Source organism: Schistocerca piceifrons, chromosome 3, assembly GCF_021461385.2.
Source record: "Schistocerca piceifrons isolate TAMUIC-IGC-003096 chromosome 3, iqSchPice1.1, whole genome shotgun sequence".
NCBI classification, from domain to species: domain Eukaryota; kingdom Metazoa; phylum Arthropoda; class Insecta; order Orthoptera; family Acrididae; genus Schistocerca; species Schistocerca piceifrons.
In genome coordinates, this window is record NC_060140.1 from 876,901,163 (window position 1) to 876,918,533 (window position 17,371).

The 17,371-nt window shown below is 40.9% G+C and overlaps 1 protein-coding gene across 2 annotated transcripts in view; it reads right to left on the reverse strand.

Moving 5' to 3' along the window:
- The window catches only part of LOC124789960 (collagen alpha-2(IX) chain-like), a 31,008-nt gene extending 19,129 nt beyond the window's left edge, over positions 1–11,879 (reverse strand). The window contains exon 1 of one of the 2 annotated variants that reach the window (XM_047257492.1): positions 11,714–11,879. In XM_047257492.1, coding sequence (XP_047113448.1) covers positions 11,714–11,822 — 109 coding nt within the window. In that variant the 5' untranslated portion in view covers positions 11,823–11,879. The remainder of the gene's footprint in view (positions 1–11,713) is intronic. The other variant, XM_047257494.1, reaches the window with a different exon arrangement.
- Between the last annotated feature and the right edge of the window lie 5,492 nt (positions 11,880–17,371).

Here is a 17,371-nt window from a genome sequence, read left to right on the forward strand (position 1 = left end):
TTCAGGCTTCCAGACCATTATGACAGCTTCTCTGTCTGCACTCACTCATTATTCCCGTCGTTTGCAACAATAAATAGCATTAATAAATATCACGTGAATAATTTGTTGAATACTCTGTTTGCCATCATTGATACACTCTATGAAGGAAATAACCTCAACAAAAAAAAAAAAAATTAAAAGGAAAAAAGAGAATATCGAGGTCATTAGAGATCTTTAATGACGAGACAGGTCTGATTGCAATAGCGCGTTCAGCATGAGAAACAAATTATTTAACTGTGTCAAGTTTAATTTCTTACTCAACGACAGATCTGTCATTTCGAGTACGCTGTTAGTGATGTTTTTTCCTCATTGACCTACGAGTTCTCTTTCTTTTTTTCATTTTTTGAAGTGATTGCGGTTCAGACAGGGGGCAGGAGGGACCAAAATGATATATACGACTAACTTATGGATGCAAATAAAAAGAACGTTATCGCCAAGTGACCCAAATATGTTGCTGATACTCAGTGATGAGTCATTCGGCCAAAGTTTACGTTTGTGTATTTAGTCCTCGTAGGCATACGTACCGTATCGCACTCCTTAGGACCTACATGGTTTTTTTGTAAAAGCGCAATGCTTTTCGACTTGTATAAAAACGAGCTATATTCCTATCGTTTATCACGAAATAAAGCTATCACGTTTTGCGTAAATTCACTATCTGTTCTGTTACGAAATCATCTCATGAGGTAATGAAACTAAGGATGAAAAAGTATTTATTGCATATAAACGAGTTATATGCTTATTATATCGTACTGATAATGCATCACGCGGAGGAGTCATCAACTAGCTCGAAATTCTAAGAGTTAACCGCTTTTAAATTTTTCTTTCGCGTTGTTTATAGAAACAATAGAAGTAAGTTACTAATGCATTGTTACATACGTTGCAAATAATTTCCATATAGATTAGTTGCTTCCATGTATGTTAATGTGGTGTACCTTCTGGTGAAAATAATTGTAAGCAGGAGTACGGATACCAGATACAGGAAATTTAAAACTAAATTAAAACTATATAATAGAATCTGTCTTTATGATCTGCAACGTTATCCTTCAATACAGACTCTTGCCCGTTGGACACTATAGACCGGCAGCACACCCGTGGATATTTTGATTATCAAATACGCCGGGAGAAACTCAAGAATCACAGACGCTTGATGTTTGTTATTTGAAAAGCATGTTCAGTTGGCAAGTTGACAAGTTTCACGTTTCTCGGTTGTGTCTAACAGTTAATATATGGAATCTAACTAAATTTAAACACTTCATACAGTTAACTCGTGTTATTCATCATCGCTGATGAGTTTTCTACTTTCGTTTGATGTGGACCCACATTCAAAATCTCCCTCACATGACACGTCCTGTGTTTCACCTGATTTTACAACGTGCCAAACTATAATTTAAAACTTTCATTCAGGGTACAAATATTGATACTTGTCTTTCCGATTGATTATTTTATTTACATAATAAGTATAACTGATATTTCATGCACATATTTTTATTCTCTCATTTTCCCTTTCTCTCTCTGTTTTTCGTATGTGTGTGTGTGTGTGTGTGTGTGTGTGTACACTCTGGAAGATTAGGACGGAGATCCAATTGCCTTGGGAAAGTGCATGAAGATTCAAGACAAAACAATTCAAGAAGACAACGAATAAAATTGGCAGCAGATGAGAGGAGAGAAAATGTGAACTTATGAAGGAATAAAGCTGATTGTTGCCTTATTTGGACTACAATGAAAGAAGAAGGCAAAGACAGAGAGCACAGATTGCAAAGAAGTTCTTAGAGAGCGATTATAAGATATATGTACAGTGTTTTCGCGTCGATCCACATGTGAACGGAACGTGAAGTAGCAGATGTGAGGAATATGGTAAAATTACACCGAAATGACTTAGACTCTTTCAGAACTGAAGAAGACCAGTCACAAAATGTTTGTCGCCTAAGACTTGGTTTCTGAAGATGGTCACTTATACCCGAAACCGGTGATAATTAAAAGCCTGATGCATGATTGTATCTAGAAGATATGTAATAAATCTTATAGAATTTAATACTTATTTGTTTGCCTAACAGGAACCATTTTTTTTTCTTTATAATAGCAGAACTGCCGCATTTGGTGCTATATTTGAAACTATTCTGCAACTGCTGGCACAGTTTCATGAGGTTGTCCAGAAATTTGTTTCCTACCAATCTCTTCTTCATATGTAAAAACGATAGAACATTTCAAAAGATCTGTGAATTACTTAGACAGTGGAAATGTTATATAAAACACATATGTAAGCAGCTCGTGGTCGTGCGGTAGCGTTCTCTCTTCCCACGCCCGGGTTCCCGGGTTCGATTCCCGGCGGGGTCAGGGATTTTCTCTGCCTCGTGATGACTGGGTGTTGTGTGATGTCCTTAGGTTAGTTAGGTTTAAGTAGTTCTAAGTTCTAGGGGAGTGATGATCATAGATGTTAAGTCCCATAGTGCTCAGAGCCAACATATGTAAATGAGTACCTGACAAAAAACGTGATCTGAGTAAACAGTTGTCCCTCCCTTTTTCGGTTAAATCCTCAGAACGGCAATACACAAAGATCGTGTATCTCCTCTACTTGAATATCAAGAGTGGCGTAAAAATTATGAAGATACGTCTTCGAGTCGCCGAAAGCACAGCAGATACCCATCTTTACTCAGTAATCTCTTATTAAGTCTATGAAATAGCGCTGTAACTAAATTCATTGCATCAATAACTGCCATTCTGCAGTCGCAACACAGCGATGTTTCTTTCAAAATAAATTTACTGACGTGCATCTTTCATCTTACGCAAAATCCATTCTCCTACTAAGTTGACTGACATAACAACCACCATAATTACTGAAGAGCAGCTTACATCGTTAAAACACAATAACGTCACAGGACTGACACGTTCTGGAAAAAAAAGAGGGTATGTATTAGCTTTACTTCCGACCACGATGTAGCGCAGGAGTAATATTCCTACTGATTGGAAAAGAGTACAACGAAAGAAGAAGGTAAAGACAGACAGCACAGATTGCAAAGCAGTTCTTAGAGAGCGATTAGAAGATGTATGTTCAGTATTAATTTTAATTTTAAAAACCAACAGCCCCAGTTGCAAAGTTTACCTAGCTTTACCTAGGTTTCAGTCGGGATAATCCAACCTTCTTCGGAATAAAAGTAACTACCGTTTGCCCATAGTGGACATCGTCAAGCTAAAACTAAAAATCCATGAATTATCGTCATACTGTAAAAACTTAGTTGAAACTGCCTCGGCCCCACTTCGCGACCGCGATGCGGCAGCCAGGAGTGCTGCACTAGAACAGCCGGCCTAGGTGGCCGCGCGGTTCTAGGTGCTACAGTCTGGAACCGCGCGACCGATACGGTCGCAGGTTCGAATCCTCCCTCGGGCATGGATGTGTGTGATGTCCTTAGGTTAGTTAGGTTTAAGTAGTTCTAAGTTCTAGGGGACTGATGACCTCAGATGTTAAGTCGCATAGTGATCAAAGCCATTATTTTTTTTTACTGGAGCTGACCGTAGCGTCATGAGGCCCGCCTAGGCCGACACAGTACGTTGCACCTGCGCATAGACTGTGCGATGGGTACTCCTGACATTTAATTTACTAGTAAAGGGAAATAAAAGAAAGGTACAGCTGAGGAAAAGGGCGTATATGTTATCCTGTGCAGAACGTACTTAGATCGACTGTCTTAACATTTATGAAGTATTCGTTGGTCATGATATGAGGAAGACATCGTGTGCTTACAACGTATGCCCTGTCTAGGAAAATTTTGGGCTTAAGCACGAAGTTTAATCAAATGGTTCAAATGGCTTTGAGCAGTATGGGACTGAACATCTGAGGTCATCAGTCCCCTAGAACTTAGAACTACTTAAACCTAACTAACCTAAGGACATCACACACATCCATGCCCGAGGCAGGATTCGAACCTGCTACCGTAGTGGTCGCGCGGTTCCAGACTGAAGCGCCTAGAACCCCTCGGCTTATCCGGACGGCGAAGTTTAATCATCTAAAAAGAACTTAGGAGTGGGAAGGATAATATAAAGCCAACATCGTTATTATTTGTGACAAGGTCTAAATTTTTTTTTGAGACGTTAATGTTAAGCATTTGCTTAGCTATGGTTACAACGCATGAACATCCTATTGAGTTAGCACACAAATGGTCATGAATGAACTTGTGAACAACTTTACATCTAATCTCTAACATCCGGCAATACGGGCCGTATAAAATAGATGGTCATTATTCAAGATTAGCATATTTGACCTGAAATGGTCTATCAAGTCAAAATAAACTAATGCACGTGCCTGATTGAGCTTCATGACGTAGATATGGTTATGAGTTACAGAAAACCTTAAAGTAGGGGATGATGTGGCCGCAATGGGGTACTCAATTTGTCTTCAAGGAGGCGATCCACATACATATCGTAAAAACTGTGTGTGGAACACCGCCATCATAATTCGGGCCTGGTGACCACTGCCATTGGACTTAGGGAATGATAGCGGAATTATTTAAAGCTAAAGTGGGACTTGGCGAACATCGCTCTGGTCAACACACTTAAAACTATTGACCGACAGAGGTCAATTACGCTCAAAGCTAAAATGTGACTTAGCGAACATCGCTCCAGTCAACACACTTAAAATAATTGACGGACAAAGGTCAATATGTACTTAAAGAACTAGTCTAAACAATGGGAGGATGACGGGAAAATGGTTAAAATATGATGTGAAAGATCAGTTCAAACTGATCCAGCCGTCTGAACCAAAACTTCGTATCCAGTAGATTGTGGCAAGGTGACGTTACCCTCCCGTGATACTTATATGGATTTAATTAATTATGTTAACAAAAAGTTGTGTATGACTAGATGATGGCATCACTGTTATCATATACACATAATATTGTCCACAGTCGGTCATATTGAAGGATTATGTGGTAGCACTTATATTCTATAATGGGGTAGTGACTTGGTGATCGTCATTCCGGTTACTCCACGTATATGCTATTGACCGACGAAGTTATTATTCACTAATTAAATCAAGTGTTGAAACCGTTCTTAACTCTAGAACGTGCGTACCGAAATCGGTTGACCATCTGTGTGCATGTTCAACGTGTTAAATACGACAAATATTAACCATTTACGCTCCTAACCTATAATGGTATAATGGAAATCGGGAGCTCTCTGGCAAGCCCATGGTTTACCAGTCGTCTAGGCTCAAACCGGTGTGGTCACGAGTCCACGAGAGGCGCGGCAGGCTATATCGTGCTGTTAGCAAAGGCACTCGCGTCGGCCGTCTGCTGCCATAGCCCATCAACGCTAAATTTCGCTGCACTGTCCTAACTGATACGTTCGTCGTGCATCTCACGTTGATTTCTGCGGTTATTTCAGACAGCGCTGCTTTCCTCTTACCACCGACAACCATACGCAAACGCTGCTGCTCTCGGTCGTTAAGTGAAGGCCGTCGACCACAGCTATGTTCATGGCGAAATGTGAAGCCTGAAATGTGGTATTCTCGTCACACTCTTCACACTGTGGATCTCGACGTATTGAATTCCCTAAATATTTTCGAAATGGAAAGTCCCATGCATCTAGTTCCAACTACTATTTCGCGTTCAAAGACTGTGAATTCCCGTCATGCAGCCACATTCAGGTCGGAAACCTTTTCACATGAATCACCAGAGTACAAGCTGTAACACCATAGCCTAGACACTACATACCTTTTGTTGATTCATTTAGTTTTCTATTTTGTTCAACATCCCATCGTTGAATCGTTGAACTTCTGTAATTAGTGTACGATTAATTCTATACTGTAATGAAGTGTAATCTCTGTAATATGCACAACTGGGCAAATGATCTTTGTCTTATTCATATAATCTCTTTGGTTATCTTTAAAATTAAATAATTTTGTTTAGAACTACCTATATGTGCAAATGATATGTTTTGTTTAAAATGATTGTTTGCTGTTATGTAAACTGCTGATTTTCCTTAGGATTCTTAGTTATTTTGTATGTAAAACGTGTTGTGGTTCCCCTCGGGAATGGAACTGTGTAGCGCGCGCAAATGGTGGTTGGCCTAGGTAGAAAAGGTGGAACCAAGAGTCAGTCGGGACGAGCTACCAAACTGTGAACTGCCCATGTAAAAGTTGTATATTGTGCTGGTTCCGAGAGACGCTTTTCCTGACGCTTTCCAATGCCTCCAAGAAATGACAGAATCCAGCAATTCTGCCTGCAAATCCACCCACCAATATGCAACTGCCACCACATTGCGCAGTCAGTGTAATGGAACACTGTAGTAATGTACAGTGAAGGATCAGCTTATTGGATTTGTTAGTGTGCTCAAATATAAGGTAATTTATAACTGAACTCTTGTACCTACCGTGATTTATCCTCAGGCACTTATCCACTTAAGGTCCCTCCCACGCTAAAGTGCTTACTGAGTGTCCTTTATTGAAAGAAAGTTGAAGTTAATGTGGCAAGAGAGTGAGCTAAAGTATGTGATGCTTGCTGAAAATAATTTTTCTATTAAAACTGCTTATTAATATGTTGTTGCCAATTTCAAAATTAAAAGTTCTTAAAACTGAGGATGGTAAAGTTTTGCTTAGTAAATGATCACATTGCTGCTTGTTGCAAATCGCAAAAGGTGAGTCAGTTTCTGTCAGATATGTCAAGTTGTGTTTTACTGCAGTAAGAGTTGAGAGCTAATATCTTGTTTCTTTAGTGTATTGAAAGTGTGTTTAGGTTGCTCTGCTACAGTGGCTAAGATTAAGGGGCCCCCGTCCATTGAAAGTAGTTCAAATGCACAAAGTTACTTAATTATGGAAAGTTTTAATTACTCTTCCTATTCAAGCCAAATTCTGTACAGTATTGGGTTCCTCTTGTGTTTTGAAAGTGCATGTTAATAATGTAATATGATCCACAGTTTATACTTTATGCTGATGATAAATAACAATTAATAGAAAGACAACTATCTATGAAAACAGTAACTTCTTTATTCAAAAGACAGTGAGGAGTATTTTTTAGTGAAATACATTTAACTTTCATTCTAAATAGAAAAGTATTTAGATGAGAGAGACTTAACCTATGACCAGTTCATAATTTTGCAGTAAACTACATTTACAATTTTTTTGTCAGGAAAATGTTTCAAAGGTAATACTGAACCTATGTCCAATTTATGATTATACAGTGAATATTAATAGTAATGTTATAAAGACCATTCAATTTGAATAAGCCCTGAAAGTAATAGTGTGTATTGTCATCAGTTATATTTATGCAAATAGTTCGTTCTGATCTGTCAGCTCCAATCTTACCGTGAACATATACAAGTGTCAGAGTTCATTGCACTCGCATGTGGCAAAGTATAGGTTGTGTTTGTCCGTTAAAGTTACTCATACTTATTTTCTTTAACAAGAATGTCAATCATTCTCTTGTCTAATTAGGCTAGCGACCGTTTTCCTTATTCTTTGAACACTGTAGATAGGTAAAATATTGTTTGTTACTGTTTAAATATTTACGTAATTCTGACTTTCACTTCCGATAAGCCACCTCTGTTGTGTACAACACGGTCAACATAACAAAATTCCTCTCAGAGGGTAACACTGCTCTGTTGCTTTATACCATATTTGCTTTAACAAGGTAGTTTCATTTCATGACCTGTCTCCAACTTTCTTTGAACTTTTTCGGTGTATTCCGTCAGTCCTATCTGGTAAGGATCCCACAGCGCACAGCAGTATTCTAAAAGACGCCGGACAAGCGTAGTGTCTCCTTAGTAGGTCTGTTCTAAGTGTCCTGCCAATAAAACGCAGTCTTTGGTTAGCACATTTTCTATGTGTTCCTTCCAATTTAAGTTGTTTGGAATTGTAATACCTAGGTATTTAGTTGAATTTACGGCTTTTAGATTAGATTGATTTATCGCGTAACCGAAGTTTAACGAGTTTCTTTTAGTACTCATGTGGATGACCTCATACTTTTCGTTATTTAAGGTCAACTGCCACTTTTCGCACCACTCCGATGTTTCTTCTAAATCGTTTTGAAGTTTGTTTTGATCTTCTGATGACTTTATTAGTCGATAAACGACAGCGTAATCTGCAAACAACCGAAGACGGCTGCTCAGATTGTCTCCCAAATCGTTTATATAGATAAGGAACAGCAAAGGGCCTATAACACTACCCTGGAGAACACCAGAAATAACTTCTTTTTACTCGATGACTTTCCGTCAGTTACTACAAACTGTGACCTCTCTGACAGGAAATCACATGAAACTTCCTGCCAGATTAAAACTGTGTGCCCGACCGAGACTCGAACTCGGGACCTTTGCCTTTCCCTGAAAGAAAGAATATTGCGGAGACATGGCTTAGCCACAGCCTGGGGGATGTTTCCAGAATGAGATTTTCACTCTGCAGCGGAGTGTGCGCTGATATGAAACTTCCTGGCAGATTAAAACTGTGTGCCCGACCGAGACTCGAACTCGGGACCTTTGCCTTTCGCGGGCAAGTGCTCTACCAACTGAGCTACCCAAGCACGACTCACGCCCGGTACTCACAGGTACTCTCAGGAGAGCTTCTGTAAAGTTTGGAAGGTAGGAGACGAGGTACTGGCAGACGTAAAGCTGTGAGTACCGGGCGTGAGTCGTGCTTCGGTAGCTCAGTTGGTAGAGCACTTGCCCGCGAAAGGCAATGGTCCCGAGTTCGAGCTCGGTCGGGCACACAGTTTTAATCTGCCAGGAAGTTTCATATCAGCGCACACTCCGCTGCAGAGTGAAAATCTCATTCAGGAAATCACATATCCAGTCAAATAATTGAGACGATATTCAATAAGCACGCAATTTCACTACGAGCCGCTCGTGTGGAACAGTGTCAAAAGCCTTCCGGAAATCCAGAAATACGGAATCGATTTGAAATCGTTTGTCAATAGCACTCAGCACTTGATGTGAATAAAGAGCTAGTTGTGCCTCACAAGAAAGATGCTTTCTGAACCCATGTTGACTGTGTGTCAATAGACCGTTTTCTTCTGGGTAATTCATTATGTTCGAACACAATACATGTTCTAAAATCCTGCTGCACATCGACTTTAACGATATGGCCTGTAATTTAGTGGATTACTCCTACTACCTTTCTTGAATATTGGTGTGACCTGTGCAACTTTCCAGTCTTTGGGTACGGATCTTTCGTCAAGTGAACGGTTTATATGATTGTTAAGTATGGAGCTAATGCATGAGCATACTCTGAAATGAACCTAAAACTAAAATTATTCCTCTGACTCTACGTGCTTATCCCGACATGTGTAACTAGTGAAGATAAAACTAGGCAAGTAACAGCTCCCACGGAAGGGTACGACGCGTCTTTCAAAAAAAATGTTCAAATGTCTGTGAAATCTTAAGGGACTTAACTGCTAAGGTCATCAGTCCCTAAGCTTACACACCACTTAACCTAAATTATCCTAAGGACAAACACACACACACCCATGCCAGAGGGAGGACTCTAACCTCCGCCGGGACCAGCCGCACAGTCCGTGACTGCAGCGCCTTAGACCGCTAAAAAAAAAAAAAAAAAAAAAAAAAAAAAAAAAAAAAAAAAAAAAAATCCTTAAGGGCCGATAATTTCAAACCGGTCGTAATTTTATTTACGTTTATAGTGGTGACAGAATAAGATTGCGTCATTGTGCTGTCACTATGTAGTTGTTTCGATGAACTAATTTAGTTTCCTGTGGTTCAGGGTTCAGTCAAGCTGTAACAGTTTTCTCGGAAGGCTGAACATGGAATAACACTTCAATCAGTTTATTAGTTACTGTCCCGTTTTTTTTCTACTTCTGATGTTTTCTCTTGTACCGCAAGCAGACTGATTTCCTGGTGAACTTCCTGGTTTTTCCTCCAGTGATTCGTATAAGACCGTTTCGGACCGAATATTCTTTGGGCTTGGGTCGCCCCTACCGGATTTTCCCTTCCCTTGGTTACGAGCTACATTCTCATTTGGTTGCGCCGGTATTTTACTTCGCGGCTTATCTGGAGCAGCAGCAGACGCTTTCGCAATTTCGGTTACCGGCGCCTGCCCTGAGGTGTTGACCGTGATTTCAGTTTGGCCACTATTTCCTCGTTCTTTATTAATTTCACTCACTTTCTAATCGAGGGAAACAGATGGAGACTGCAGTTTTGTAACCTCTCCCTGAATTTGTTTATTAACAGATAGCTGCTGATCTTTGCAATCGGCTACTGCACCTGTTGTTTCTTGCAAATTAATGATGATTACACCCCCTTCATTTTCTGGTACCGTATGTGTATTATCTTTCTGTTCATCAGTTTCTATTCGCATTTTGCCTTCAGGTTCCTCTGCCTCCTCATCGCACTGTTTTTGCTTGCGAAGTGAGGGAGTGGGACAAGACAGCTCATCCTCTGAACAACTATCAGTTATTTCCAGAGGTCGTTTTTTCGGTTGCGTTTCAGTCTCATGGGTAGTGGTAACAGGGTTTCCCTTTGTTGTTAACAGGGGAAATTGACTGTTATCGTGAACGGAGACATGAGCTTGGCCCGCTCCGTTAACGTCCTCAACCAGTTGATCCGGGCTATTCTTTGGTAACAGATCATTTAAGGTAAGCTTCTGAAGCTGTATCAAATTACTTTTAAGAACAACAGTTCGCAGCGGACATTCCTGTCTGAAGTGGCCGGTTTCGTTACATATATGACATGTAGCTTCCTGACCTGTATAAACAATTTGTGCCTTATACCAACAAACAGTTATGTGAGACGGAACATTCGTCTTAACGTCCATCTCTACACAGCGGACCCCTTTGAAACACTGCAGTTTAAAGCGAGGCGACCATCTTTCATTTGCAATTGATTTAACGTCTCCGTCGTTTGAAAGAGCTTCCTTAATCTTATCATTTTCAATTTCAATGGGAAGATTCAATACACGAACGGTTTTGTAATGAATGTCCGCTCTATAGATGGAAACCTTACTTTTATAACCATTTCTATGCACAAAATCTACTTCATAGCCCCACTTCCGTAACACTTTATCAACAGTCGAAGCACTGATTAACTTGACAAAAACACAGTATTTTTCCTGATCCAGTTGCCAGGTATGGACGGTTTCAGAATTGAGACCAATTACCTGTGTAATCCAGTCATCTATTTCCAGGGATGTCGGCTGAACAGGACGGGATTCCCTGTCAAAATCAAATACCAGAGTATTCTTCCTGAGGTTTGTAGCCATGGTTAATCCAGCGACGCAATTGCGGTTAAACAACCGAAATTCCCGTTAGCAGCAGCAAGACCATAAAGAGCGATCAGATCACAAGGAATAGGAACGAACACGGAGATTAACGGACGGACAGCACTCGGTGAAGCAGAAGTACAGCGATGTAAACACTGAAGTGCAGGGCAGCAGTCAACAGCGGCCACTCGCGAGCGCGGCTGAAACGGAACTGCTCGGCTAATCGCGCGTGGCGACGCGTCTTTCTTCGTATGCAGCATAAGCAAATGGAACATTGCGAAACCTTAACATGTGGCACAGTCAAAAATGCCCTCTTCCACGAAGTTCACAGCAGTTTATAGAATGTGGATGTAGAGTACATTCTTTCCAGCAACTTTCATCTGTGACATTTTTCTCTCTCACTGGCAGTGACTACGTTAATGAGGTCTGTGATGGGACTAATTTAGCACACTGGCTCAGACAAGAATAGAGACGCAGCTACTGTACCTTCGTTGTCCTCCGGAGGTTGCGGAGGAGGAGCTCCGCCCACCACCATCGACACCGACAGTAAAATCAGCACCGCCAGGGTGCGGAACGGTGTGCTCTCGGCAGACATGGCGGCTTCTCTGGCTGTCCCCGCGCTCGGCCAACTACGGCTCTGTCCGTGACTCAGCAGCGCAGCCAGCGCGGCCCGTGACGCCAACAACTGGCTGCAGATAACACGACGGTCAACACGGCGCCGTCAGATCGGTTCGGGTCTCCCTAAAAGTTCACGTTGTACCGGGTGATCAAAAAGTCAGTATAAATTTGAAAACTTAATAAACCACGGAATAATGTAGATAGAGAGGTAAAAATTGACACACATGCTTGGAATGACGTGGGGTTTTATTAGAACCACCCCATATTGCTAGACGCGTGAAAGATCTCTTGCACGCGTCGTTTGGTGATGATCGTGTGCTCAGCCGCTACTTTCGTCATGCTTGGCCTCCCAGGTCCCCAGACCTCAGTCCGTGCGATTATTGGCTTTGGGGTTACCTGAAGTCGTAGGTGTATCGTGATCGATCGACATGTCTAAGGATGCTGGAAGACAGCATCCGACGCCAATGCCTCACCATAACTCCGGACATGCTTTACAGTGATGTTCACAACATTATTCCTCGATTACAGCTATTGTTGAAGAATGATGGTGGATATATTGAGCATTTCCTGTAAAGAACGTCATCTTTGCTTTGTCATACTTTGTTATGCTAATTGTTGCTGTTCTGATCAGATGAAGCGCCATCTGTCGGACATTTTTTGCACTTTTGTATTTTTTTGGTTCCAATGAACCCCCATGTCTTTCCAAGTATGTGTGTCAATTTGTACCTCTCTATCTACATTATTCCGTGATTAATTCAGTTTACAAATTTATACTGACTTTTTGATCACCCGGTAGATGCTGGACATTATTCGTCTGTATCTGTATCTAAGCCCTAGTAGTATTCTTCTTTGTGTCGTACAATACAAAAACCAACACAAATACCCAGTCAAATCCTGATAACAGTTCGAAATCGTGTAAAGACTGACAACTCGTTTTAAATATTCAGAAATTCAAAACTGCGCACTTCACAAAACGCGAAAGAATGCTATGACTACATTATCAATGAGCCATTACCGGAATCAGTAAATTTACACAAGTTCTTGGATGTAACAATTTGTATGCATATGAACTGGAACGATCACGAAGGGTCAGGTATAGGTGAAGCAGGTGGCAGACTTCAGTTCATTGAGAAAACTCTCTCACGGTAAACTGTCACAGCCGGCCGCTGTGGCCGAGCGGTTCTAGGCGCTTCAGTCTGAAACCGCGTAACCGCCACGGTCGCAGGTTCGAATCCTGCCTCGGGCATGGATGTGTGTGATGTCCTTAGTTTAGTTAGGTTTCAGTAGTTCTAAGTTCTAGGGGACTGATGACCACAGATGTTAAGTCCCATATTGCTCAGAGCCAAACTGTCACGGTCATTTTGAAAAATCTGAATCGATATACGTTTCAAGATAGACGCCAATAGATGCTAAAGCCTATTTACAAACTTAACAATAAACAGGATAAGTGATGAGTCTAGAAAAACAGGGTGAGTCACTAACTACATCCTCCAAGGATAACACCGAAAGTTTGAAAGGTGGCTACACTGAGTCACAGTGCCAGAGATTGCGCCAAAGATTATTATTCCGCCGCCTCCACTGGCAGTAGTAGTTCAGAGGATGTCGAGGGCAGTCGTTCTGTTGGGCGAGAGAGTAGACGATCTGAGTGTTGACTGAAATGTTGTACTGTTCGCTTGGTGTAATGTATAGATGGAAGAAGATGCAATTGTCAGAATATATTTGAGAAAGGAGATGGGCTTTTGATTTATGATGCTGGTGTAATGGAATATTTTCGTCAATGTAAAATGAGGTAAAAAGGTATTACAGTTTTCTTTAATAACAATCCCTCTTGCTCACAGGTACAGTCAACAAAGCATCTGGCTCGTGTTCATTTACTAGACTTGTAATTATGGTTTCTATTTGCAATTATAGTATTTGTGGTTTTTCAATTAGTTCATTGTAAATGGTGTTTAAAATATTTTGTCGTATTGAGAAAGAACCGAGACCGATACATGTACGTTGAGTCACACTACCACACACAGAGCAGTTACACTTGTGCTTTGTTGTTTCGTAGCTTTTATAGTTGCAGGGGACTTAATTAATCAATTGTGTTAATGGAAATTCCTTGTCATTCTTTATTTTTATTTTATGCAGTCAGATTTCGTGCTAATACTAGTCAGGCCAACCAGTTACGAGACATCGTAACTGGTCACACAGCTAGTAAAATTATTGCATTTATTCATTAATATTAGTCTTTTCTTTTTAATTAAGCCCCCTTGCAAGTTTGATAGGAGCTGAAAAGTTTGTGGGACAAAAGTTGCGTGGGACAAGAGGGGCCATAATGTGACGTTGGTTCTTTGTTGCTGGGTGGGGTCGCTTCAGAGATATGAAGGTCAACTTTGTTTCTTTAAATGGGATGCTATAGTTTGGTGCTTATTTTCTGATAGCGACTATCGAGACGAATCCAATGATGTGTAACAGTAAGGTCTTTGAAGGTCAATGAAGGTCACAAAGGTGGCATCAACATCCATTTACAGAAGATGTTTGAAGTGAGCACCATTGGTATCAATGTAGTATTGCAATCTTCTTATAATAGCTTGAGTGGTATTCCTTATCACATTGGCACTTACCGAAGCACATGCTGTGACAATTCTCTCGCGCATATCTTCAGCTGTAGTTGGAACGTATTTATAAACAATGTCTTTTATGAATCCCAACAAGAAAAAATCCAGAAGCGTCAAGTGTGGCGAACGAGCCGCCCACGGCACGTCTCCTCCGCGTCCAATCCAACAATTTGGGAATTGTCTCTGCAACTCATTTCTAGCCATTAGCGAAAAATGTGCCGAACACCCATCGTGTTGATACCACATTCTGTGCCTTGTTCCTAAAGATATTTCATCCAATAACAGGCCTAATTTCTCTTGCAGGAATGTGGTATACTTCCTAACATTAAGATTTCCTTCGATGAAATAGGGGCCTATAATTCTGCCTTCCAGAATCCCACACCATATATTCAGCGACCACGGCTTTTGGTGTGCAACTTGCCGCAGCCAACATGGATTTTCAAATGGTTCAAATGGCTCTGAGGACTATGGATTTTCAGTTGCCTAATAATGTATGTTATGCAAATTAACATTTCGATGGTTCATGAATGTAGCCTCGTCTGTAAATAAAATCAAATTAGTAAATGTCTCATCCCTCTGAATCTGAAGTTGAGCCCATCGCCAGTATTCAATGCGACGCATATAAACCGACCAGTTAATTCTTGGTGGAGACTGTTATGGTAAGGATGATATTTATGGCGATGCAGAACAAGAACAACACTACTCTGGCTCATGCCAGATTCCCTTGCGATTTGACGCGAACTAACACAAGGATCTCGAACCACAGTAGCAAGAGTACCAATTTCCGTTTCCTTGTTAGTAAATTTCCTTTGGCGGATATGTTTCGATGCGTTAAAGATCCAGTTGTTCTCAATTTACCATACACATATAATATGTACGACGTGTAGGATGAATCGTTGAGGATATCTTTCAGCGTATGTCTCTCTCTAGCTCTCACTGAATTTCGTTGGAATTCTCTGTAAATGAGAAGCATATCGACTTGTTCTTCGAAAGAATACATGATTCACATTCGCTTGATTCGACGATACTAGTCTTACCGTTCCTATTTGTGTCGTATTACGAAACCGTCGAATGGTATTTACATGTCAATGGCAAGTTAGATGGATACGCCGCATTTGGCGAATATTTACTATTTGCCCGATATACGGGAGAGAATTGTCAGAGAATGTGCTTCTGTAAGTGCCGAAGTGTTAAGGAAGACCACTCAATTTATGATAAGAAGATTGCAGCACTGCATTGATACCGATGGTCATCACTTCGAACACCTTCTGTGAATGGACGTTCATGCCATCTTTGTGATCTTCAAAGACTTACTGTTGCACATCGTTGGATTCGCCTCGACAGCCGCTATCAGAAAGTAATTACCAAACTGTAGCATCCCATTGAAAAAAAACAACGTTGACCTTCATATTTCTGACGTGACGCCACCTAGCAACAAAAAACCAACGTCATATTACGGCCCCCGCTGTCCCATGCAACATTCGTCCCACAAACTTTTCTGCTACTACCATACTTTCGGAGTTATTCTAGGTGGCAATAGTTAGTGACTCACCCTGTATACTACAGCCACCTCCGTATCGATCCCACACGAACAGCGAAGACATGATTAGACTCATTGACTCAGCTTGCATTCATCGCGAACCTCTCTCCCAAAGCAAAGTCCCAAGCGACTGGAAATAAGCGCTGGTGGCTCCCGTATATTAGAAGGGTAAAAGAACGGACCTACAAAATTACAGACCAATATCTTGAACATCGGTTAGCTGCAGAATCCTTGAACATATTCTCAGTTCGAATATAATAAATTTACTTGAGAAGTAAAAGCTTCTGTCCACAAATGAGTACAGTTTTAGAAAGCATCGCTAGTGCGAAACTCAGATTCCCCTTTTCTCACATGAGATCCTGTGAACCACGGATGAAGGGCAACAAGCGGATTCGTTATTCCTAGATTTCCGTCAAGCATTTGATATGGTGTTACACTGCCGACTATTAACGAAGGCACATGCATACGGAATAAGTTCCCAGGTATGCGACTGGCTCGAGGACTTGATGCATAACAGAATTAGTATGTTCTCGACGGTGAATGTTCATCAGAGACAAGGGTATCGTAGGAGTGCCACGGGAAAGTGTGATAGGACCGCTGTTATTTTCTGTATACAAAAATAATCTGGCGTACATGTTAAGCAGCAGTATGCAGCTGTTTGCTGATGGTACTGTGGTATGTGGGATGTTGCCGTTTAGTGACTGTAGGAGGATATAAGATGACTTGGGCAAATTTTATAGTAGGTGTGATAATTGTGATTTAGCTCTTGTGAGCGTGGGGTTGATCTGCTGTTATTCTGCTCAACGGATTAATCTGAGATGTACCCTTTACCCTGTGGCTCCTGCAAGATGAAATTTCCACCCCCACACTACTACAGAAGACAGACATACACTCCTAACGTTCTAAACAGAAATGCCTGAAAAACTTTCAGCAATAAATATTTTCAGGAGTCGTCCACTTAAGGAAACGACACAAAAATTCACAAAATGTCTTACGTAACTAGTGGGATACTTGGGTACTGGAGTAGTGCTAGTTAGTGTAAGAAAAACATGAAACTAACGAAAATTATTATTTATTTTGCAAAATTCCTGAGAAATCACAATGGCACTTTTAGCTATGAATTGAACAAGCTATATCCTGGTTCTTTGCGGAATGTGAAGTTACCTCTCAAGGATAGGATTTGCTAATGAAATTTCTATACAAAGTTTAAGATTGTTATTGACTTGGCAGAATGGCTGAGAGGCGCGCCTACTCAACTTGAATAATTATCCTTTAGAATATTGCTAGGTACGGTCGAGGCTGTCGCGTGTGAAATGCAGTGAACTGTACTGTTGTGGAGGAAATAGGGGGCTCGCAATAGTTGTAGCGCACAATACCGTAAGC